The sequence below is a fragment of the Lipotes vexillifer genome, unplaced genomic scaffold, assembly GCF_000442215.2.
Source record: "Lipotes vexillifer unplaced genomic scaffold, Lipotes_vexillifer_v1.1 scaffold170, whole genome shotgun sequence".
Lineage (NCBI taxonomy): Eukaryota > Metazoa > Chordata > Mammalia > Artiodactyla > Lipotidae > Lipotes > Lipotes vexillifer.
The window spans coordinates 1973278-1997569 of NW_006772326.1; the positions used below are offsets into that span (position 1 = coordinate 1973278).

The 24292-nt window shown below is 42.1% G+C and overlaps 1 protein-coding gene across 1 annotated transcript in view; it reads left to right on the plus strand.

Annotated features, from left to right (window-relative positions):
• The window catches only part of IRAK3 (interleukin 1 receptor associated kinase 3), a 48977-nt gene extending 33136 nt beyond the window's left edge, over positions 1-15841 (plus strand). Inside the window, exons 9-12 of the mRNA XM_007447390.1 lie at positions 12313-12511; positions 12835-12897; positions 12992-13156; positions 14881-15841. Of these exons, the coding sequence (XP_007447452.1) occupies positions 12313-12511; positions 12835-12897; positions 12992-13156; positions 14881-15396 (943 nt within the window). The 3' untranslated portion in view covers positions 15397-15841. The remainder of the gene's footprint in view (positions 1-12312; positions 12512-12834; positions 12898-12991; positions 13157-14880) is intronic.
• Positions 15842-24292: the final 8451 nt, after the last annotated feature.

A 24292-nucleotide genomic window follows, 5' to 3' on the forward strand; every position in this document is an offset into this window, starting at 1 on the left:
AGTGTACCCTGTAGCAAACCCCCCCACCCCACCCTGCTGTGCATTTTTCCTGTGTGCCCTTCATCATGAACCTGTCTCAAAGTAGGTAAATACATCTTTGCTGAATAGCAGGGGAGACTGAATTTAAAAGGCTCTGCCTCTTGTGAACCGTCACCTAGTATCTTGGGGAAAGCTTTAAGTGCGCCTTCAAGTTGAACCCAAGAGGAACTGATTGCTTACTTTGCTTTTCTGGTGAAGTGAATTTCGTATAAAAAGACTCTAGATTTTGTTTTGTCCTGGGGGAGTGGTGGGGTTAGGGTGGAGGGGACACAACCCGTAGGCATCTTCTCCTGTTGCAGTGTGGCAGTTCATCAACTGCCAGTGGAATCAGCGTAAAATTTGTGCGCCCTCACGGGCCCTGGGTCAGAGACGGACAGTGAAAGTCTCAGCAATCGGTGAAACCAACCACTAGGTTCCACCTAGTGGAACCTCCCTCTTCCACTCAGCTCTCAGCCAGCTCAGCACTGTAGGTGCTTAAATATGTGTTCTAACTGGGTAGATAGATAAATAAATACCTGGAATTTTGCTGTACATATTCTTTCTTTGGTTTAAAGTGGCTTGAACTTTTTTTTATTTTTATTTTTATTTTTTGGTACGCGGGCCTCTCTCTGTTGCGGCCTCTCCTGTTGTGGAGCACAGGCTTCGGACGCGCAGGCTCAGCGGCCATGGCTCACGGGCCTAGCTGCTCCACGGCATGTGGGATCTTCCTGGACCGGGGCGCGAACCCGTGTCCCCCGCATCGGCAGGCGGACTCTCAACCACTGCGCCACCAGGGAAGCCCTGAACTTATTTTTAATCCCATGAAGTAATCCATTAATTTTAAACATTTTCCTTTTGTGTGACTGATTCATTACCTCCTTTCCTGAAAGCAGAGCTTGATAGGAAAGAGGGATGAGAAGGGAGACAGTGTGGAGGTCCTGGTACTTGATGGGAGAGGGGGACAGGGAAGGCCACCGACCACCGACCTGAGTCACAAGGCTTTCCCACAGCTGACACTGGGCAGGGAGATTTGCCTGTGCCCCTCCAACATGCCTCTCCTGCTTTCAGGTCAGAGCACAGGCTGTGACCCTGATTTCTGCTTTCTCATGATTGGCAAGTGTCTTCAGGCAAGTTCCCGGGAAGTAGGCTCAGAGGCAGAGGTTTGCCTGCAGGGGAATTTTTTGAGAATGCTCTCGGGAATAACAAAAGTAAGGGAAGGAGGAGGAAGACAGAATTGGCCAGTTGGAGAAGCTGAGCTGGGATATGGAAGTAGAGGCCTCAGCAGATGCCATGGGGGCTGCTGAAGTTGGGGTGGCCCTTAGAAACTGTCCCCAAATGAGGCAAGGTGCTTGGGTTTTGGCATCCCTGCATCCAGCCAGCCCTGAGTGGGGCTGTGTTGGGGTGAGGCAGCTCCTTTCTCCCACTAGCAATTCCCAGGTTGGGGCTCAGCTGGGAGCCCTCAGCAGCCACGCCTCCCTGTTGGGGACCGAGTGCCTCCCTGGATCGGGAAGAAAGGATGGGGCCACACCACTGCAGCCGCCACAGTTAGGGAGGAAGTCGGCTGCATGGCACTCTGCAAAATGTGACCAAATGATTTTCTTTTTCTTGTACTTTCCTCCCCACCTTCTTGCCATCCTGTCCTCTTAGTTCAGTATCCACAATTGTTTAAATCAGAGAGATCTGGTTTAAGAGGCTGGCTTTAAAATGCGATTCTGAGCCAACTGCTTGACTCCTCTATGCCTCAGGTTTTTTCCTCTGCAGAGTGCTAATAAGAGAATAATAGCTTCTACCTCTTAGGATTAAATGGCAGAAGGTCTATCGGGGGCTTGGCAAAGAGGATGCACTCACTAAATTGTGGCTCCTGTTATAATGGTCAAGAAGTGGCAGGAGTAGCAGAGGCGGAGGCTAAGAGATATTCTGGCCAGTCAGCCTTTTTACTTATCACCCTTTTACTTATTGTCTTAGTCCGTTTGGGCTGCTCTAACAGAAATACTGTAAATTGAGTGGCTTATAAACAGTACATGTTTATTACTCATAGTTCTGGAGGCTGGGAACTCCAAGATCACGGCCCTGGCCGATTCTGTGTCCCGTGAGAGCTCACAGGTGGCCGTCTTTTCTCTGGTGGAAGGTGTGAGGGGTCTCTCTGGAGTCTCTTTTATGAGGGCACTAATCCCATTCATGAGGGGAGCTGTTATGACCTAATCACCTCCCAAAGGCCCCACCTCCTAATACCGTCACATTGAGGGTTGGGATTTCAACATAGGAATTTAGGGGGACACAAATATTCTGTCCATAGCCCTTACCTCTATCATCAATTTATTGTGTTTGAAAAGTGGACCTACAAACTAAGTTCTCTTTTCATAGAAATCATTTCTGTGTTAGCACATGTTTATTGAACATTTTGCAAATCACGTTCATTTTAGTTCACAAATATTTATGGAACATCTGCTGTGTGCAGAGCATTGTCTTAGACCACAGTGGGGGGAAGACATTGACGATCATAGTCTTGATCTTGAAGCTTCAACCTGGTGATCAGATCGATAGTGAAAACACAGAAGATATATAGTGTGACACTAGGTATGCCTAATGTGTGGTTGGTCTGAGAAGGCTAATTCTAATTAGGTAGTTCCAAGCCAAATCTTTGAGGAGACGGTCATTGTCAGTGGATTGGTTGAAAGAAGGGAAGAGAATATTCCTGGTGGAGGCATAATTTATTCAAGGGAACAGAGTAAAGAAATGCTGGGTGTATAATGAAATCAAGACAAGTTAGTTGAGGGACTTCCCTGGTGGTCCAGTGGCCAAGACTCCGCACTCCCAATGCAGGGGACCTGGGTTTGATCCCTGGTCAGGGAACTAGATCCCACGTGCCACAACTAAAGATCCCGCATGCCGCAGCTAAGACCCGGCACAGCCAAATAAATAAATAAATAAACACTTAAAAAAAAAAAAAGACAAGTTGGTTGATTGGAGAGGAAAGGATGAGATTGGAGAATAATGAAAGATAAGACTGGAGAAAAATAAGGAAAATTGTGGGGAGAGGGTTGGATGGAGCTTTGAACACTTCCTAGGCTGAGGACCTGGGCTTGATAAGCTAGGCTCTTACAAGGGACTCTGAGGCTTCTTCTCTCTGGGGTATAGGTGGGAACAGAAAGGTTCTGAAGTCTCTTAGGTGGTCTCACCATTTAAAAGGAGGCTATTTCTTTCAGGCCAGTATCCCAGGTATTTGTCTGGATGTGCTGAGCTATAAAATCACTTAAATAACACAGAGTGCTCAACAGGTAATATTGATACGAGTAGCAAAAGAGATCTGATCAGAGAAAGGTAGAATTTCATGGAAGAGGCAGGATTGAGCTGGAAGTGAAGCTAGCAGTGTATTTTATTTTATTTTTTGTTGGTGAAGGGGCTGCTGCTGACTGTTGCCTTTCTGGGGGTTCAAGGGCTCAAACATAACCATCTATAGATTACACCCACCCAGTCATGTGTCAAGGTGTGGAATTCTGGGGCTCTGGGCATTGATTTGAGAATTGTGGTTTCACAAGGGTTCATCAGTGTGTCCCCATCTGTTCCAGAGCAAATCAGCCCCCTCCACAGCCACTGAACTCAGCCTTTCTGCTGAGCCTGCCAGCAAAGGTGTTAATTAGTGCCAACTATAACAGTAGACTTTCCCCCGTTCCTTTGGTGACGTGCACACCTGTTCTCTAGAAACTGGAATGAGAACAGCTCATTTCATTCAGGGCACTGAACATCTGTCAGATGGTAATGACATTCAGTCCCCTGCAGTCTTGACCAAACGTGAATTGGCTGACCTAGATCACCCTCCTGAATCTCTTTTAAATGAATCCTTTACTCCATTCTAAACTTGGGCCTCCCCGATTCTTAGTCCCACTGTGTACAGCCTTGTGCTTTCAGGGACATCTGAAATCCCTACTATTCGGCCTTTGTCATATTAATTTTCTAATTCTTTGCGAGGAAAGGCAGCTTCTTGAAGAGATGTCATTTTATGGCACAGCCCTGGTAATTGGCTCAAAAAAGGACATCTCAGTATGTGTTAAAACAGTGACCTTTTCTGTGAGTAAGTCAGGGCTCTGTTTTTGTTGAAGTGAGAAGTGGAAAACCTTTCTTTTCTGCACTTGGGCCTCAGACTGATGAATCACCGAAGAGTCATCATACATCATTTGACATTATTAAATATTGTTTTTAATAGTATGAAATAACGTACAGTGTACATAAAGTGACAGTGCAAAAAGCCAAATTGAAATAGTAAGCAGTACACAATTATAACCTTGTAGAACTACAACTTCAGGAATTTTAAAAAAAAAGATTAAAAATGGAGCATACCAAAATATCAATAAGGCTTTAATTAGATGGAGAGACTATGGCTTTTCATTTAATGGCTTATTTTTTACTTCTACTTGATATTAAATTCTTATTTAAGGAGTATGTCTACTCTTATAATAAAAATAAAATTTATTAGAAAAAAAATAACTCAGGCATCAGACCTTTCTGTCTCAAACCAGGGAATCAGAACTTTCAAGAAGGAGTCTCTAGTTGCCGAATGATATCCCACAGTTTTCATTCTCTGTAATTCTGTCTGCAAAGAAGCTTGATAAGCTCACACCTTCGTTGTTTTAAAAATAGTTTTAAAAATGAAGATTGTAAGGTTATCCTTCAGCAGCCTGGTACCCAAAGTATGAGCAGCACCTTCTGTCTGGGCAACACGAAATGCTGTCACGGGGGTGACGTGGAAAGAGCACAGGAAGTCTGGGTTCGAGTCCAGACCCTGCCCCCCCACTCTCAGGCCACAGTTTTCTCACCTGTACATCAGAGCCAAGTGGGATAATCTCGAGTTGGACCTCTTCTTGCTTTCAAATTCTGTGCCGTTTCACCTGCTTGTTTTTGTACTGTGCTCTATACTCACAAATCTAGGGGCTGTGGCTGGAGAATGACATGACACCACATTTTCTTAGATCTTGGCCAAGCTTTCCCCTGATCAGCTTCCGAGTGAGGATGAGCTCAGATATGTTTCAGGAGGCACCTCCAGACACCTGCTCACCCTAGAGCAGGTTAGGGAGAGTTCTGACTTGCCTGTTTTCCAGGAACACCCCTCCCCAGTCTTTTCCCCGTCCTTCCCCCTTTCCAGCACCCACCCCAGTGATCTCATTGCTGCCCCTGTCCCTTGTCACTGCCTAAGGATGTGGCCTTTGGGGTCTCCCAGGTCTCAGTACAAACGCCAGCTTTACTGCTTTCCAGCAGTGTGATCGTGGGTAAATTACTCAGTTCCTTGAGGCTCAAAAATCTCCTTTATGGAACTAGAACCGCTGTTCTTCTAACCAGGGTTGTGAGGATGAAATAAGATCATCTCTGTGATGCACAGCCCAGGATTTGGCAGTGAGTTTAGTTCCTCCCACCTAATGGAGGCTCAGGTATCTCATCTGACCTGTCCTTGGACCCCTGCATAGCACATTGTTAGACCTCTATTTGGGTGCAACTCTAATTATTAGAACTTCCTCTGTGCTGCACCAAAATGTGACTCGCCCATTAGCCGTTATTTTGGCACCGGAATTATCTATATACGACTAAAGAGAAGAAGAGATAAAATTCATTTCCTTTCTGCCTTGTAATCAACAGTTTCTTGATCTTTTACGAATAGCTGAGTCAAAAAGATGTTTCAGTTAACTATAGTAAATAGAGAGAACACTGAACAGGGAAATAGGAGGGCTAGGCTTTAGTGTAAGCTATTTTGCATAGAATGAGTCATTTCAACCAGCTGGGCCTCATTTACCTCATCTGAAAAAAAGTGGTTATACTTTTAGCAGCGCTGACAAATCTGTTTCATCTCACATTCCATCTTTGAATGACTTCCCGTGTGCCTTGTTGAAAGGGCATCTGGGGTGGGTGGCTCTGAACTCAGTGATGTCTGCCAAGAATGTGGGAGGATGTTTTGGCCACATTTGGGCCACATACCTGCCATATGCCCAGTGGTCTAAGGCTGCTTCCGGTTTCAAATTCTCTTAATTTACAGACTGATTATATGATCAGTTGTTTACTTGGTATCTTGTATAGATTCAGCATTATGCTCTGTAAACAGCAGAAGCTGGTCTCTGAGGAGTGCCAAATCGAAGAGTGCAGGCTGGACAGTAGGAACTTGGAGAAAGGAGGGCTGCTGGAGTTCAGAGCAGTCGAGTGGAAACTCCATGGAGGAGGTGAATCAAGCTGCATAGTGGATTTGTATGACAATAAGTGGGAGGGAGTACTTTGCAGGTAAGGGGAGCAGCATAAAAAGGCCCCCAGACAGCAGTAAGCCCAGTCTATCCTGACTGCACCGCTAAGTGTTAGTACCTTCAACGTGGCTGATAGGCTGCAGACGTATTAGGGAGCTCAGTGAAAGCCAAGGCACTGAGTTTACGCATCGTTTGGTCTTATCGTTCGTTGGTTTGACAGAGGAGAAAGCTGAGACTTACAGAGGTTAGTAACCTGCCTCAGTCACATATCTGTAGATGGGTTCCACACTTGTGTGGGTCCAACAGTCATGCTCTTATTAGGTAATTAAGCCTTTCTAGCCGAGACTCCTGGGAGCATGTTGGCTTCCTCAGCAGAGGCAGGGAAATGGGACAGGAGAGAACATAATTAGTATGTGCAAATTTGGAAATGTTGACCTTGGACTCCTAGTGAAAACGGCAGCAGGCGGCCGACTTTGGGGGGGAGATTAGGCCTGGTGGTCTGCATTCGGAATCTTCACCTTGTGCAGGCAGAGAGAGAGAGTTAACGGTCTTCGAAGGAAGACACTCTCAAGGACACAGCTGCAGAACACCAAGGATGAAGCCGAGACCACATTTCAAAGGTATTTTCAAGAAGTCTGCTGGTTTAGTTACCCCCAAAATGTCTTAGTAATTTGAACTCTGCAAAGAGAATGTTATAAAAACCAAATCCATTTCCAGATGGTGGAATCTGAGGAGGAAAAGGATTGAAAGAAAAGAATCCTAAAGAGTTGAAGTCTCTGTTCTTGGCGAAAGACCCTCACATTTTTATTGGGGAAAACGAAGATGTTTGTGAATTATGGGATCACATAAAAGCATCTGAAGGCAGTAAGCCTTCTTGTTATTTCCATCTTATTTCTTAGCGAGCGTAACTGTTTTCACATTTATGAATGATTTTAAATTGAAATGCATTTTTACCCCTGGCATTTTTCATCCCAGACATTCATTTTTGTTAATGTTGCCAAAGTGAGGAGATAATCTTGGGGAACATTTCTAATGTTCCCTACAAGATCATGTTCTCTTATGGTATGGCCGTGTGTCTCCTGCCAAGTGAAACGGTCTTTCATACGAGGGAGGTGGTCTAGGAAAGAAAGGAAGGAAGAAGCCATCTGCTTAAAAATGAATTTTTTTAAAAATGGAAATTGATCAAATATATATGGCCGTAGTAAGTGCGTAGGGAATTTCCTGTGTGAGGGACTAGAAAGACTGAGTAGCTGGGAAGGAGGGCGGGCAGCCACACATGGGCTCCTTCAGTGTGACTGCGTCACCCTTGCCCATGGGCCCAAGCTCCTCCTGCCTTTGCCCCCAAGACCTGAGGTGTGTGGTGAGGCCACCGGGCTCCAGCTCAGCGTTTAGCAGGGCCCGAAAATGCAGGGAATGCAAATGTTTGTTTGATTGATGGTTTAATTAACCAGTCTCCCCCCTGTCTGACGTCACCCCCCTCCCCTGCCAAAAAAAACTACTTTTGTTTTTCAGAGACATTTTAGATACAGCAATTCTTTTTCTTCAGATTTTTCCTATTTTCCCCCTCGTGCCTGCCTTCTTCTAAAATATCCAAATATGTTCATGTTTTCTAAGGAATGCCAAAACAAATATTATGTAAATTAAAATTTTCCCTATTAATTTTATTTACCACTATTGTCTCTAAACCCCAATGTTCATTTATTTATATACAGGAATACATACATGCATGCACACATACATACCAAACAATGTGTATATTTTTCTCTCCATGGTCTTAAAATATCTGGGAATATTAGTTTAGTCAGGTTCTTCCAGAAGTCCTCTGGAACTGTTCTGAAACACAATTGATGCCTTGAAACTGATTAACTCAAGGGTGTTCAGATCTCCAGGGTTATCCTGCAACCCTCTGTACCTCTGTTACATCAAATTGGTGTCCTTGAACTTCTAGAGACACCTAACCAAGTTCTGTAGGATTTTAAGGTAAGGTGGTGGGTATAGGATGGACAGTGGCCAGACTACATCCTTGAAAGCATGTTCTCTCCCTGTGCATCAGGCACTCTGCTTATGTTTTCTCATTTAGTCCTTGTAACAATCCTGTGAGGTAAGCATCATCAGATCTTTTTACCTACAAGGAAGTTGAGGCTCAGGGAAGTTGGGCTAGTTTGGTCAGAGACGAAATTTCACATTTAAAGGAGGAAGACCCCTTATCGTCTGGGCCTAGGACTCAGAAGACACCAATAAAGCAAGAACAAGCCATAATACTTGGCATCATTTGAGGCCAGATACACTGCATGCTGAAGTGGGAGAGGGTGTGTATGCCTTTTTCTAGTAATCTGCAGATTGTCGGAGAAACTGGGTCTTGCAAGACATCTGGTGAGGGGTGTCTTAGTGTTGCAACAGCGGTGACACAGACAGCAAGCTGTCCTGTTGCCTCAGGCTGTCATGGAGAGCCAGTTGGGTGCTCTTTATCTCTGGGGCCAATTAAGTGAAGTCTAGACTTTTCCTGAGAGTTGCCAGGTATTCAGGGACTGAGCTACTGAGCACCAACAACTCCCCCTAAAATCAAAATATAGATACAGATTTTTAAAAACCAGTCATGCGCTTACATGTCAAACATATTTGCACTTAAATTCAGATCCTGCATTACAATCTAGGTGTATCATCTTGCTTTATATTTAAGGCCCAAGGGCTTCAGCTTTAAATTAGGAGACAACGTGAGCCAAAGGTACCCAAAAAGAGTTGTCCTAGAGACCCCTAGCAATAGAGAGATGAAGTAACATCCCCAGAATCAGAATACGAATTCACCACTTTGTGTGGGATTTTCCCCATCACCTTAATGTACCACTACTAGTCCTTCTGCTAGAAGAGTTATCTAGAGAGATGGTGGTCTCTCTGCTACAGTAAGTAGCCTTGTGGGAGAGAAGAGAAGAAATAGGTGGTAGAAGCACTAAATTGAAGGCGTGGGCCATTGGATGTTTCTCATCTGTTTGCTGCATTCTGTTGTTACGTGATTTTAGTTATTTTATGTTGTCTTTGTTCTGTTAGTCTGTTTTTACTCCTGTAGGGTGAATGCATTCAGTTGACCTGCAAGGTAACTGAAGGCACCTTATGTTTTATTTTATTTTTATTTTTTTTAATTTATTTATTTATTTTTGACCGTGTTGGGTCTTCGTTTCTGTGCGAGGGCTTTCTCCAGTTGCGGCGAGCGGGGGCCACTCTTCATCGCGGTGCGCGGGCGTCTCACTGTCGCGGCCTCTCCCGTTGCGGAGCACAGGCTCCAGACGCGCAGGCTCAGTAGCTGTGGCTCACGGGCTTAGTTGCTCCGCGGCACGTGGGATCCTCCCAGACCAGGGCTCGAACCCGCATCCCCTGCATTAGCAGGCAGATTCTCAACCACTGCGCCACCAGGGAAGCCCGGCACCTTATGTTTGCACATTCTATTTGAGGTTGAAGGAGGGGAGAGAATTCAGGTACAATTGACTGTTGAAGGGCCTTTTGCAGTTCCCACTTTCCTAAAAGAGAGCATCCTTCTTTAGCTACCATTAACCTTTATTTAGAACAGAGTAAATCACTGGACTCAAAATTTATGTTGTACACTAAAGTCTGCTGGTAAGCGATTTGTCTTCACACTTTCATTATTCAAAGTGTAAATGCAGTGCCCTGGAACAATTTCACATTCTTATTGATGGCTTCTCACTGACCCAAAGTCCTCTGTGTAACCCAAAGTCCTCTAATGTGTAACTCTGTGTAACGCTGTGGTTACTCAGCTCACCTCTGCCTCTTACAGAAGCATGAGTCACCAGTTGCTGAAAACTCCCCCAGTTTCTCTGAGGATCAAATAATGGATTAGATTATGAGCGGTGGTGTTTCTTTGTAGTTAGAAAAGACCTTTTGTACGTAGAAAAGACCTGTTCTTCAGGGATTCCGTTTCACCAGTTCAACTTTTTGCATTCTCTTTTAAGTTATGGTTTTATACCATTCTTAAGGCTAGGGTGAAGGAAGAAGCGGGTGAGATGTTTGACCTTTAAGCTCTGGCATTCAGATCTTTGCTGTCCTCCTCTTATGCTGAAATAAAGCGGGGTGGGGGGCAGTGGTAGGGCAGCGGGGCAGAAGAGAGCCAGGCTCTCAGGGTGGCAGAAGCTTGGGTCCTGGTAATGAGAGTTAATGAAACTCTCTGCCCACCTCACCTCCTGGCACACCTGGCAAACTCCTGCATTAAATACCCCGGGACTCTGAAATGATCAGGGCATCTCTGGAAGCCCCAGCCTTGATCTGAACAAATGAAGTGTACACCTGTGGAAGAAGTCATTAAGAGCTAAATGTCTGTTCTTATCTAGAGCTGGGTTGAAGGTAGGGTCTGGCTCTAATGTATTCCCCACATTCAGAGGTTCAGGATAGCTACCACTGTTCTCCAACTGAGAAAGTGGGAGACCAGGTAAGGAGTAACATAGATGGTGTGCTGTGTGAGACCCCATCTGGCCTCAGAAACTGCCAGGTTTGAAATATCTGGGGAGAAAAGACCAGGCAAGGAGAATAATGAGGACTGTGCTTACTGATACAAGTCTAGAGAGCCAGGCCTTCTCTGACTTTCTCCTTGTAGGTACAAGGATCGTGCAACAAGTAAAGGCCCTCAGCTTATGGACAAGGTGGGCTCTTTGGACCTTGAAACTCTCCTGCCACCTTTAGAGGAGGGAGAGTGAAATAAAGTTTAGAGCACATCTTTCTCTATCCTTAAAGGGCCCTGGGGAGTCCCATCATTTTGTCTGTTGTCAACTCAGTCCTAGACAAAGTCTGGACTAGAATTCTCAAGACATTAGCATCCAACCCTCTAAATAGAACTAGGACTCAATACTCTGAATCATAATAAGACCTGTAGTTCAGACCTTAGAACTAGGGTCTGCCTGTTGGCCTACTTGTATAGGGACAGCAAGAATTTCTAGAACTTTCATAAGATCCAATATTTGTTCTAGACTAAGAATTTCTTCTTCTTATCCTATATCCCACTTTTACTACAAATACCCCATGTGGCATTTTGGATGGGCAGGCCTACTGTTGGAAGCTTTGGTTTCAGGGGACGAAAAGCAAGCTCTAGATAGCCCTAAGTAAAGTGGAAAAGTAGATGGCTTTCTCCCGATCCACCTACCTCTTTTATCAATGTCCATCTGCTGTCTTATGAGGGGTTGCTAATCTTCATCTCAGCTACCAGTATTGAGCATTACTGTATGCCAGGCTATCTATATGCCCCATATCAGTTCTGTGAGTTCTATTTTTTTCCTCATTTCACATGTGAGGAAAGATGACATTGAGGCTTACAGGGTGATGTAACCCACCGGCAGTCACAGAGCCAGGAAGAGGCAGAGCTGGGACTTGCTCCCAGGTGTGTGCCCTGTGAAAAGCTTATCATTTCCCATCCCTGCTAAGACCACCCTTCAAAGATAAAAGAAGTTGCTGCTTATTCTCAGCTAATGTGTTAAGTGACTGTTGAGGTGTTTATGTGCCAAGCAGCTAAAACTGACTCTGAGTACTTTGCCTTTGCCTCTGCAGGTATTTATATTTTAAAAAAGACTCAAAGACAAAAAATCCATAGAGGTGGAACAACGGAATAGGGTTATTAGGAAGGCAGGGGCTACCAAAGATTCCTCAAATTACTGCAGAGCAGTAGCTCTAAGCCGAGCATTCCACAGCACAGCCCTGTGCACATCAGACACTTAATTATAATCTGATTAAAACTCAGTTAATGTTCTCATTACATGCATGTAAGAAGAACACAAGGAAAGCTGCTTTGGTTAACTTTAGTTTCTCCTGTTGACAAAGCATCAGCTTTATCCACCAACTCCATATATGTGCCTGTAAATTTGAAATGCCTGCTGTTCCTAGGTCAGGTTTTTGTTTTAGGTTTTATACAACACTTGGATTTATACTTTAAGAAAAACGAGAAAATGTCCTTTAAAAAGTTCATGGAAAATAACATATGGTTTTACTTGGAATTGATCAGATATAATGGTGAGCTTGCCCTGTTTTCGAAATACCTTTATGATGTTTTTGTCTTGTTTGCCCTTGATCACAATTTCAGTGCAAACATACTTCTGGATGATCAGTTTCAACCCAAACTAACTGATTTTGCCATGGCACACATCCGGCCCCACCTAGAACCTCAGAGCTCTGTCATAAGCATGACCAGCAGCAGCAGTAAGCATTTGTGGTACATGCCAGAAGAGTATATCAGACAGGGCAAACTTTCTGTTAAAACAGACGTCTACAGCTTTGGAATTGTAAGTACCAACTACGAGTTAACAAAGTCGAAGTGTTTGTTGCCAAGAATACACTAAATTCCAAGAATTATTTTAAAGGCTTTAGCTTTTAGACCTATTGATTTTCTGTTACTCATTGTCTTATACATTAATTTTGTATAATCAATCAAGTAATGAAATGTAAAGTCATTAATTAGAATGAACTGTATTCAGCATTGAGGTTAATAGTCACGACTAATTATGTGTATATATTTAATATTTGTAATATTTATAATAATTTAGTAATTATTACTATGTGTATAATGTTAATATTATGTAGCTGACTTTCTATATGTTCCTTGTAGGTAATAATGGAAGTTCTGACAGGTTGTAAAGTGGTGTTAGATGAGCCAAAGCATATCCAGCTGGTAAGAATTGTCTTCATCTCTGTGCCTATTTCTTGGTCACTTTTCGGATAGATTCTGAGTTCTCAGTGATGAGGTTGTCTCCTTTTCTTCCTAGAGGGATCTCCTTATAGAATTGCTGGAGAAGAGAGGCCTCGATTCATGTATCTCATTTCTAGATAAGAAAGTACATCCCTGTCCTCGGAATTTTTCCGCCAAGCTGTTCTCTTTGGCAGGCCGGTGTGCTGCAACACGGGCAAAATTAAGACCCTCGATGGATGAAGTATGTATACCCATGGTTTTTTTAAAAACTGAGTCCATGGAACCATGGAAAATCTAAATTGGATAAATTGTGTATCTATGTGAATATCAATGAATTCCCTGGTTGTCCAGTGGTTAGGACTCAGCGCTTTCACTGCCAGGGCCTGGGTTCAAACCCTGGTTGGGGAACTAAGAGTCCACATGCTGCGTGGTGCGGTCAAATTTTTTTTTTAAATGCAACACGTATTTCCCTTGTTGATTTTTTAATTTAATTTAATTTACTCATCTGTACATCAATTTAATCATCTAGACATTTATTTGTTTACAATAAACAAATATTTAGTACCTGCTTTGCACGTACCAGACTTTGGACTAGGTGCTGGTGATACAACAGTGATCAAGATACTAAATTGCTGCCCTTCAGCTCACAGTCCAAAGGGAGAGTCAGATCTATAAACATGAAGTTTTGGTACCAGAAGATAAGCATGATGATGGATGAGAACGCAGGCCAATATGGGAGCATAGAGTCAGAATACGTCCCAGCCTATGAAGTCAAGGAAGCTTCTTGATGGAGGTGATAGCTGAGCTATGATCTGAAGAACAGGTTGGATTTAGGTATTAAAGATGGAAGGACATTCCAGGGAGAGAACCTACACCTGCAAAGGCTCAGAGGTGCAGTGGATTCCTTGGCACCAAGACTGCAGATAGTCTAGCACCATGGAAGTGGGATGGTGGAGAGCAAAAGCTGGACGTGTTTAAAGTAATAGGAGGTTCCAGGTGATCGAGGGACATGAATTCCATTCTAGGAATTTGGATTCCATCCTAAGTCTATTATAGGGCCATGGAAGGGTTTTAAACAAGGAGTTGACATAATCAGAATATAAAGACCATTGGCCCGGGAGTCAGGAGAGCTGTGTTCTAGGCCTGACACCACAAGTAAGAGCTGTGTGACCTGCATTCTTGGGCCCGGAAAGGAGCTTTGAGATATATAATGGAGGGAACGTGAAATTGGGAGCCAGAAGACGTGGGGTCAGGTAACAGGTCTGCTCCTTACTGGCTAGCGATAGTGATTCCCTTTTCTGAGCCTCAGCCTTTTCATCTATAAAGTGAGGATATTAATGTTTGTGCAGGTTAAATGAGGTGATGTGTGTGAAAACACTTTGTAAATTATAAAGCTCTCTATATGTATTTTTTAAATTACGTGTGTGTGTGAATGTATGTTATTTTATATCAGGTTAATGGTTCTCAATTCAGCTGCATATCCAAATCAACTGCAAAGCTTTTAAAATACAGATCCCTGGGCCCACATGTCCATATTTTTTTAATGACCACCTTTAGGTTGGGGCTAAGGGATCTGTATTTTAAGAAAGCTTCCCTAGGTAGTCTGGCATTTGAGAACTATAGATTGGGTTCACCATCCCCTGACCCCTTCCAATCCTCCACATATTAAGGCTGAAGTAAAAAATGATAAGAGATTCATCCAAGGTCACAAAGTAGTTGGTGGCAAATCTAGGCCTAAAGTCAGGTCTCTTGATGATCAATTTCTTTTCTACTTTGCTTCAAGTCACTTAATTTCTTAACATGAAGGAGTTTAGCTAATCTTTAATTCCTTTGCATTTCAAATTCTATAGTTGAATTTATTTCATGAAAATAAGAGAATATTCCTTAATAGTAGACAGAAGAAAAAGGTAAAAGGAGAGGTTATTCAGACTTCATCCAATGTGTTTTGGCTTCTTGGTTAATCAGGTCCTAACTGTTCTTGAAAGTACTCAAGCCAGCTTGTATTTTGCGGAAGATCCTCCCACATCCTTGAAGTCCTTCAGGAGCCCTTCTCCTCTGTTCCTCGATAATGTACCAAGTATTCCAGTGGAAGATGATGAAAACCAGAATAATCCATCGCTGCCTCATGATAAAGGTTGGAGAAAAGGGAGAACGACTCAGAAAACTCCCTTTGAATGCAGCCAGTCTGAGGTTACATTCCTGGGCTTTGACAGAAAGACAGGGAGTGGGAGGAATGAGGGCACTTGCAATGTGCCCAGTTCTGCTTGTGAAGAAAGTTGGTCTCCAAAGCATGCAGCTCCATCCCAGGACTTGAGGGCCTCTGGTGTGAATGTGGACCCTTCTGCAGAAGTTCCAGGGCACTCCTACAGGAGCATGCCAGTGGAGGCTAGCAGTTCCTCTGAATTTTCCTGGATTGAATGTGAACAGTACAAAAAGGCATCAGTTTCACCAGAAGATAAAGAAGAAAGCAAGTATTGCTGAGGCACCTGAGTACAGGTCTCATCTTGGGAAGACATTGTCTTTATTGGTAGCGCCAAGAGGACGATTGATGGTGAATTTGGGTAGTGCAGATCAATGATCGGAACAATTCTATTCCATTCCTTCCAACTTGTAGAACAGAGTGGCTTAAAGTTTTGTTTTAGCACGATCATTGCCTCATGATCAAACCTGGACTAAATTAGAACCATTCAGAATTACTTAAGATCGTAGACTCTGACTTCAGACAAACAAAACAATCAAAACCTACCAAAATGGAAGTGGATTCCAGTGTCTTTGCCATCAACATCCACGTGAATCCTCAGAGCCTCCAGTCTGCCAAGTACATTCAGTTCAGTTGGATTCCATTGTTTTGGTTTAGCTTGCTTGCGAAGGTCGTCAGAAACGTCTAACTTGTAACTGTTAATAGATACCATACCTTTTTAAAGAATTGCCTTTTTGCTTATTTCAGTCAACTCAGTATATTTCTGTTCATCCCTGTCAAGTCTGCCTATCTGAACACGAGCCATGACATGCCCAAGATCTGTATTTCTGTATTTAAACTCTTAAGATAGTTTATCTCATATAATATTGACTGTTATTACAATTTTTTTTACATAGAGACTATTATATCCTGAGTAGAATGTATGAAATTTTAATCAAGCCATTTTTGTTCCAAGAAAAGGGCTGATCATAAGGGCCTAGGTCAGTTTTTTGTTTGATTCCAACTCTGTGCCTTTACTCCTGGTGTTTACTGGATCTCCCCCTTTTGAAATCCTACCCAATCTTTCAGGGCCCACCATAACTGCCATCCTCCAGGAAGCTTTCCTAATCTTTCCAGCCTATAGTACTCCCTTTATCAGCATTTCCATAGCAATTTCTTTTTTTTTTTCCATTTTTAAAGATTTTTAATTGAAGTGCAGTTGATTTACAGTGTTGTGTTTCTGGTGTACAGCGAAATGATTCAGTTAGACGCATATATACATATTCTTTTTCATATTCTTTTCCATTATGGTTTATTACAGAAAATTGAATATAGTTCCCTGTGCTATTCAGTAGGACCTTGTTGTTTATTTTATATATAGTAGTTCGTATCGGCTAATCCCGAACTCCTAATCGACCCCCCCCTTTCCCCTTTGATAACAATAAGTTTGTTTTCTGTGTCTGTGGATCTGTTTATGTTTTGTAAATAAGTTCATCTGTATCATCTGTAGTAATTTCTTTGTATTTCTGTTTTATATTTGTCACTTTCTGAATTATATCCAAGTTGCCTGTGCTATCATATCTCTCTTCCTAGATGGTAAACTCCTGTATTAGTTTCCTGCTGTCGCTGTAAAAAATTATCACAAGCTTAGTGGCTTAAAACAACATAAATGAATTATTTTACAGTTCTAGAGGTCAGAAGTCCTTGGCATTCCTTCTGAAGGCTCTAGGGGAGAATTCGTTCCCTTGCCTTTTCTAGCTTCTAGACGCTGTATGCATTCTTTTGTTCATGGCTTCTTCCTCTATCCTCAAAGCCAGCAACATGACATCTTTAAATCTAGATCTCTCTCTGAACTCTTTTTCATCACCACTTCCTCTTTCTTTGGCCCTCCAAAGGATCCTTGTGATTGCATGGGGCCACTCAGATAATACAGGAAAATCTCTGCATCTTAAGATCCTTAATTTAATCACACCTGCAATGTCCTTTTTCTCCTCTAAAGTCATATATTCAGAGGTTTCTGGAATTAGGACATGGACATCTTTGGGGCCATTACTCTGTCACATTCCCTGACTGTGTAGGGTCCACCTCTTCAGAGCCTAGCATGTTATCCTATACAGAGCAGGTGTTTCCTTATAAGTTAAATTGAGTTACATTATCTCTGTGAACCCACATAATCAAAAATTCAGCTATAATAAACATTCCAGAGTAAATGAACAAAGTGGGGCTAATGACTGTCTTTATGATGATGGACAGAAACACTCCATGAAAACCATTTCCAGAGGATTTACAGAATCTCCCTCTCCAGGATGTTTATAATAAAAGGGCAGACCTCTAGTTTTCTCTGCATCAAAGGAATAGGCCTATGATTGTTTTTTGTAGGTTTTTTTTTTTTTTTGATAAGTCAGTACGGTTGAATTAATCATAGTCAGATTGGAGTCCAGATTCAAGAACAATTAATCAAAGAAGGAAGTCGTCAGAAATCAGGGTCAGGTTAACAGACCAAGGTCAGAAACATGGAGCTACAATTCTGGGAAAAAGGATCTCATGGCAGGAAGTGAGGCTCAAAACACAATAAGCCTTAGCCTGATTGACAAGCCAAATAAAAGCCCCAGGCAAGCAGTTGGGAGAGGCCATCCCAGAGGGCTGGTCTGGGGGGACCTGGCTGCCCAGTGATGTCTTCCCCATCTGAGCATGAAGTTTGTGTTCACAGTGCTCCCAAACTGCCCATATGCTAGACTATCAGGGGAAAGGGTTGCACTAGACTCGTGTGATTTTACCTCTTGTGACCCGTCCAGTTTGAAAACTCTTGATTATACACGTTAATCCAGGAATCAGTAAAAGTCTTCAACATTTGGCCTTATATATCGCCAACCATTCTGAGGCCGATTCAGCTTGTCTTATGTAGTCTGAAAGTATTTTGGCTGAATCGGGCAAATAAGCCTGGAATTGTGCGAAGTTGCCACTAATAATTCAAACGATGTAATTAAGATAATCAAGAACTGACTCTGTGTTAAACTGCTTTTCACTTTGAATCTGAATCCCCCAGTACCTTCAAAGAGAGATCATTAAGGAAGCTCTGATTGACAGCAGGCCCGCACCATTATTCATCACATGTGTAATCCGTTGGTATGATGTTGATTTGAACTTGCTTAGTTGACTTAAAGCAGTGTTTCTCAAAAAAAAAAAAAAAAAAAGAGGTGTTTCTCAAACTTTAACGTGCAGCAAAATGACATGGAAGGCTTGTTAAAAACACAGATTGCTAGCTCCCAACCTATTACATGGGATTTTGCTTAGCACTGAGTAGAAGCTCTAGAAATACTATTAGTCAATGATCTTTTTAACTAGATCACCTTGCTAGGGTGTGACTGTTTTGGACATCTTAAAGACCAAGTCAGATTAGCTGGCAATAACCTAATTAATGATATGGTAAGCAGATACCACTGTGGCTAGAAATTACCAGAATTTTCTATTGAGTGATGCAGTCCTTACTAGATTTGCCTTCTAGTGGGTGCGTTAATAAATGTTAACCGATAGGAATTAAATCTTGCATCCTGCTACAGGCAATAAGAGGATACCTTTGTGGCTTCATGATGTAAAGACTAAGACACATGAAGAAACCAATAATGAGCCCCCAAGTGTTTCCTCTGATCAGCAAACGTGAATTAGTAAAGAATTTCACTCATCTTCATCCTTATAACGCACCATGGGCAATCCTCCAGGCAGATCCTATTTACTTGATAGGTTTTTGGGCCATTTTACAATCCCCACAACATGAAGAAAATATTTCATTGTTTTTGAAATTAGGTATGGAGTTTCTGACATAGTCAATTTTATTGGCTTCCGGAGAATTGTTATAACGATCTGTGACCCCACTGCATAATTGTGAAGTTTCATAAGGTGGTACATCCGCTTGTGTAAAACAGCTTTTATGACCTGAGGTATGATGAGTCTAGGAAGTGAGGGTTACGTGAGTAGCATTTATGAAGAATCAAGGCACTGTGTTAGCTACTAGGGTACCAAGTAAGGAGCAAACATTTTAGAAAGGACGAAAAGGCATCTACCCAAGTTAACTGTTCAGTGACATCTGTTATTTGAACCATAAACTGTTGGAACCAAAAGTAAGGGGCTGAAAGGGTGAGGAAGAGGGCTTACCCTTTTTACTGTGCACTTTCGAGAGGGCAAGGAAGGTGTCTTGGAGAAGCTTCCTGGAAAGAGAGAAGGGGTTAAGAGAAATAGAAAAGAACACCCAAGAAGCACTCCAGGATGGATACCCAGGGAACCAGGGGTCCACAGCTCTACCAGACCTCTGCACAGCCCCATCTCTGGGGCTGGAAGGATGGGGTGAGGGCATAGGGAACTGGGTCCAGAGCTGTGGATGTTTTTTTCCGTTTAACCTTTACAGCCACCCTGGAGGTATGAATCCCATTTTATAGACGAGGAAACTGACTCAGGGTGGGTATGTAACTTGCCCAAGGTCATCCCAGATCTGGAGGAGCCAGGATTTGAACCCACATCTGTCAGACTTCAAAGCCCATGGTCTTTCTTGTACTCGACATGACACAAAGAAGCCACTGCAGATTCAAGCCCCTATGCAAAGGTCATTTGTCGATTCTAAAACTTTTCGGTAGCCACAGAAGCCTCACCATGTTTCCTGCCTTTTTCATTATTCTGTTCCTCTGCTTCAGGCACCCACCTCTGCAGTCATTTGATATGAGTTCAGTGAATTCATTCATTCATTGAATAAATATTTAGCGACGGCCTCCTTTGTGTCAGACACCGTTCTAAGAGCTGGGGATACAGTGAAGATCAAAACCAACAAAAATCCCTGCCTTCCTGGAACTTACGTTTGAGTGAAAAATGAGTGAGTTGGATGAACAGGAAATGCTGTGGGCGAGTTGTAATCTCAGTTCTAACACTAACCAGCAGATCTCCGTGGGACCAGCCAAACTGAGTCGTGTCAAGAGTATTCTCCAGACATAGACCCTGGCTTCTCTGCCAGCTCTTTTGTCAGGGTTCAGAGAGGTTTTCTCCTTGTCCTGTGGTATAGCTCATGTCTCCATGCTAGCCTGTGGCTTCGCTATTCGTGTCTATGGCACACTTTGTGGCATCGTGACAGCACTTTTCCTCCGCTGACCTATGACTGCTTCAGGGCATTCATTGGGCTACTGATGCCATGTTCAGCAGAGGCTTCTGCTAAGAAATTTGAAGCATCTACACATGCCTCACTGCACCATCACCCCAAGCTGGAACTGCCTGTTGACTTCTCTCTCCTCCATAAAACTGAAACTTCCGTGAGGGCAGAGGCTATATCTTGCTCCTTTTGGTATCCCTAACAGCTAGCACAGTACCTGGCACATACTATGGCCCAACGAATATTTGTAAAACGAATGAACTGAATAATCCTTCAGAACCTCTTCAGAATCATTGGTTATCTAGTGTCTCAACACGGTCATCTAGATTGCACCCAAAGTCTGTCTGTATCCAGACTGTCATCAATCATTTGCTTACATGGTTCCATTTCACCATTCTTGGATGAAAGTTTTTAATTTCAAATATTAATATCTGTGATATCTTTGAAAAGAGGAATTAGAAATTGTATATGTTGCTTATAAATTTGCTTCATGGTGAAAAACATTCCCAAACCGTGTCTACGCAATGATAAGCCGACATTTTGACAGGGAATAAACTGATGTTTGTTGTATTTTGCTTCCATCTTTCTGTCCCAAATTATTTATGTGTATTTGATGGCCCATTAGATTTTATTGCAGGTATTTCCTTGGGAGGCATTTTTATTGCAAAGATGCCTACCAAACCTGCATTACCCACCAAACTTTCACTTAAGAGCCTTCTTATTGATGTCATCTGCCTAATTGCAAATGTTTACGGTCATCTGTATAAGTAGCAAGAGAGTATTTCCAATGTTTTTCAGTGGCTCCTTAGTTTTAAAACTTTCTTATAGACGAATGTTAATTGGGATAGAGGGTAAGAAGGCAGGAAGAGTGTACTTGCGGGAGATTCGGACTCAGTTAATATTGGTGTGTTTAGTACTATGCTAGCTGCATCCACACATCATCTAAGCTATTGAGCTGGGTTCTGTTACTATAAGATCAAAGAAAATGAGGTTCAAAGGAGTTGACTCTCATTCTGAGTCACACTGATGGGGATACAAACTGAAAATTCTTTATTTAAGCCCAGGAAATATCTGCTCTGAAAAGGAGTAAATTAAAACATTAAAAGTATCCCCTATTTGAAAATGAAAACAGCTAATAAATATGTTTTTATTATTTTTAATTATTATTAATTTTTGTCCTCACAGATGGGCAAAGATTAAAACAATTGACAGAAGTATGGGCAAATGGGTATTCCTATTCACTATTGGCAGGAGTGGAGATTAGTACAGCCTTTCTAGAAGGTAGTATGTCAAACTTTTAAATGGTGAGACACTTTTACCCAGCAATTTGTTTAGGAATTTATCCTAATGAATAAAAATTTCACAAGTGTGTAAACATGAGGGCAAAGATGTACTTTTTAATGTTTGGCTATTAAAATATTGGAAACAGCCTAAATATTCTTCAATAGAAGATGGGTTAAATAAATTACAGCACAAATATACAATTGAGTTGTATGCAACTAATTAAAAATTGTTTAGATCTGTGTTTATTGCTATAGAAAATTTGTCCCTGAAATATTATTGAATGAGAAAGCAGACTACTGAATAGTATGTTTAATATGGGCCCATTTATAGCATTAGATATTTTAAAATAATATGTGTTTCATAGAGAAATCTTCGCTAAAAAGTTAATGATGGTTTCTTTCTGGGCTGTGGCGTTTGGGTGCTCTTTACTTTCTTTAGACTTTTATGTATTTGAAGTTTTTATAATGAGCATGTATCACCTTTATTATCAGAAAACAATAAAGCTATTTTTATTTTGGAAAAAAATGTTCTCCAGATTTCTACATTTGCCTGACTCTTCGCTCAGCTGTGCCCTTGGTAACAACTGACAACTGGTAATAATGCTTTTATTGCCCTTTATTCTTTCTGTCCTCCAACCTTAGTGACTGACGCTTCCACATGGATTTGTCTGGTATCCCCTGAGTAACAAGTTTTGAGAGGGCTTAGAAAAGAAAAGTCCAAGAGGCGAAAACCAGAAAAGCTGAAATACAGAAGAATGGAGATCACAGTACACAACTGAGAATATCTGTAATTAAATATTAGTTGATTTTGGTAAAATCTTTAAAAGTTACCCTTAAGATCTATACTTGCTTCAAGTACTTCAAGAAGCAACCTACAGTTAAATTAGGGCTTCCCTGGTGGCGCAGTTGTTGACAGTCCACCTGCTGATGCAGGGGACACGGGTTCGTGCCCCGGTCCAGGAGGCCCGCGTACCACAAAAAAATAACCCCCCCCAAAAAAACAACAACAAAAAACAAAAAAAGAAGCAACCTACAGTTAAATTAAAGATCTTTGGGGAGATAAATTTTTCACCCTTAAGTATCCATACCCCAGACTTGTGCCCCACTATCCGTTTCTAGCCTACACAAAAATTTTAACTTGCTGAATTTAGTAGACTCTGGTTATCATTATCAACTGAAAATAAAACTTGGCAACAGTGCAGAGAAAGAATGGCTGAATACCATGCTTTTCTCCAGCAGGTAGAGATGGAGGCTATATAACAATGCTAATGGGATCCACAATAACACATGAATTATAAAGGGAAAAAGCAAAAGTATACGCTAGGGTAAAATACCGATTCTGATGAGCTCTATCTGGGACTGTTGTGGACATAACGAAGTTATGTAGTGTGTAAATATGATAAAAACACTTCCTAGGCAAATCCAGCTAAAAGATACATGAATGTTGGCTTCTTAAGAGCATAACATAGCCACAAATTTTGTTCCTTTATACTAAATTAATGTGTTGGTGCTATTCTTGTGTTTCCTAGAAGGGAAATGCCAGGTAATCCCAATGGTACCATCATTACAAAGATTTCAACAAAAGGGAAGTTAAGGAATCCAATACATAAATACAGTGTAAAATGGAATCGTTCTGAACAGCACGTTGGAGTGAGGTAGAAATAACTTCTGGTGGTCTTAGTCCCATTATTCACTAATGATAATTTCATGTCCTTCTGAAAGTGTACAGGCAAATTATGGTGTACTTGCAGGACCATTAAACACTGGATCTTGTGATGTTTTTAAATGTTTGTAACAGGATTTTTAAAAAGGGCTGCAGTGACTTCAGCCAAGGGCAAATATTAATCAATGACCTTTTATTGTTTTTATTTTATATACCTGGAGGAAAGTGTGTGCTTACCTTCCAGTATGCTTACAAAGCCAAATATGCATGTTTATGTTAACTCACTGCCTGCAGCTCTAAGGCCATTTGCTTTGTGATGGGGGGAGGCAGAGCAATCTCTGACATTTTCATTATGCATTTGTCTGGCAGTTTGAAGCAGGAGAAATAATTCATGTGATTGCTAGTATCCTGTCTTGGCCATTAAAATGTATTTCCCTAATAAAAAAATTATCACCATAGTTTAGAAGGCATTAGTCTGACATGTCTCCTTCTTTCTCCCCATCTCATATCCTGGCATCAACGCTCCTGATTTCAATAGTCATGTGAGTGAACCAAGTAGCATTACTGCATCACAGTTAAAAGATCTCACTGATTACAGTGAAGCCACACTTAAACTTCCCTTCAGCCACTGTTCCCATGCCACACTGGACCCTATCGCCACCTGAAGCTGCTACACGTCAGAAATCACAGTATGTTGTCCTCGACTTTATAAAGACCTGCCATTATCTGATCTCTCCATTTTGTCCGGGCCTATCAGTGACCATCCCCTCCCTCTCCCATCTGCTCCATGTTTTTTCCTTTGCATAGGCTGGGCCATGTGTTCATCTGTATCAGTGATTGTGCTTATGGAGAAATAGAACCCCTACTAGGTGTTTCAAACAGATGAAATTTAATATTGGGAATCGGCTATCAAAGGGTTGGAAAGCCTAGAAGAGCGAAAAGAGGAAAATGTGAAGTTATCCAGAGATTAATAACTACAGGAAGCCATTCTCACTCTTATGGATGAAAGAGAAAAAAGGGAAAATGTGTAACTAAGAGCCCATGACCACTGTACTGCTGAGGCTGCTGACAACTTGCTGCCGTTGCTTCTGGAAGAGTGTTGCCAAGGAGAAAAGCAGGAA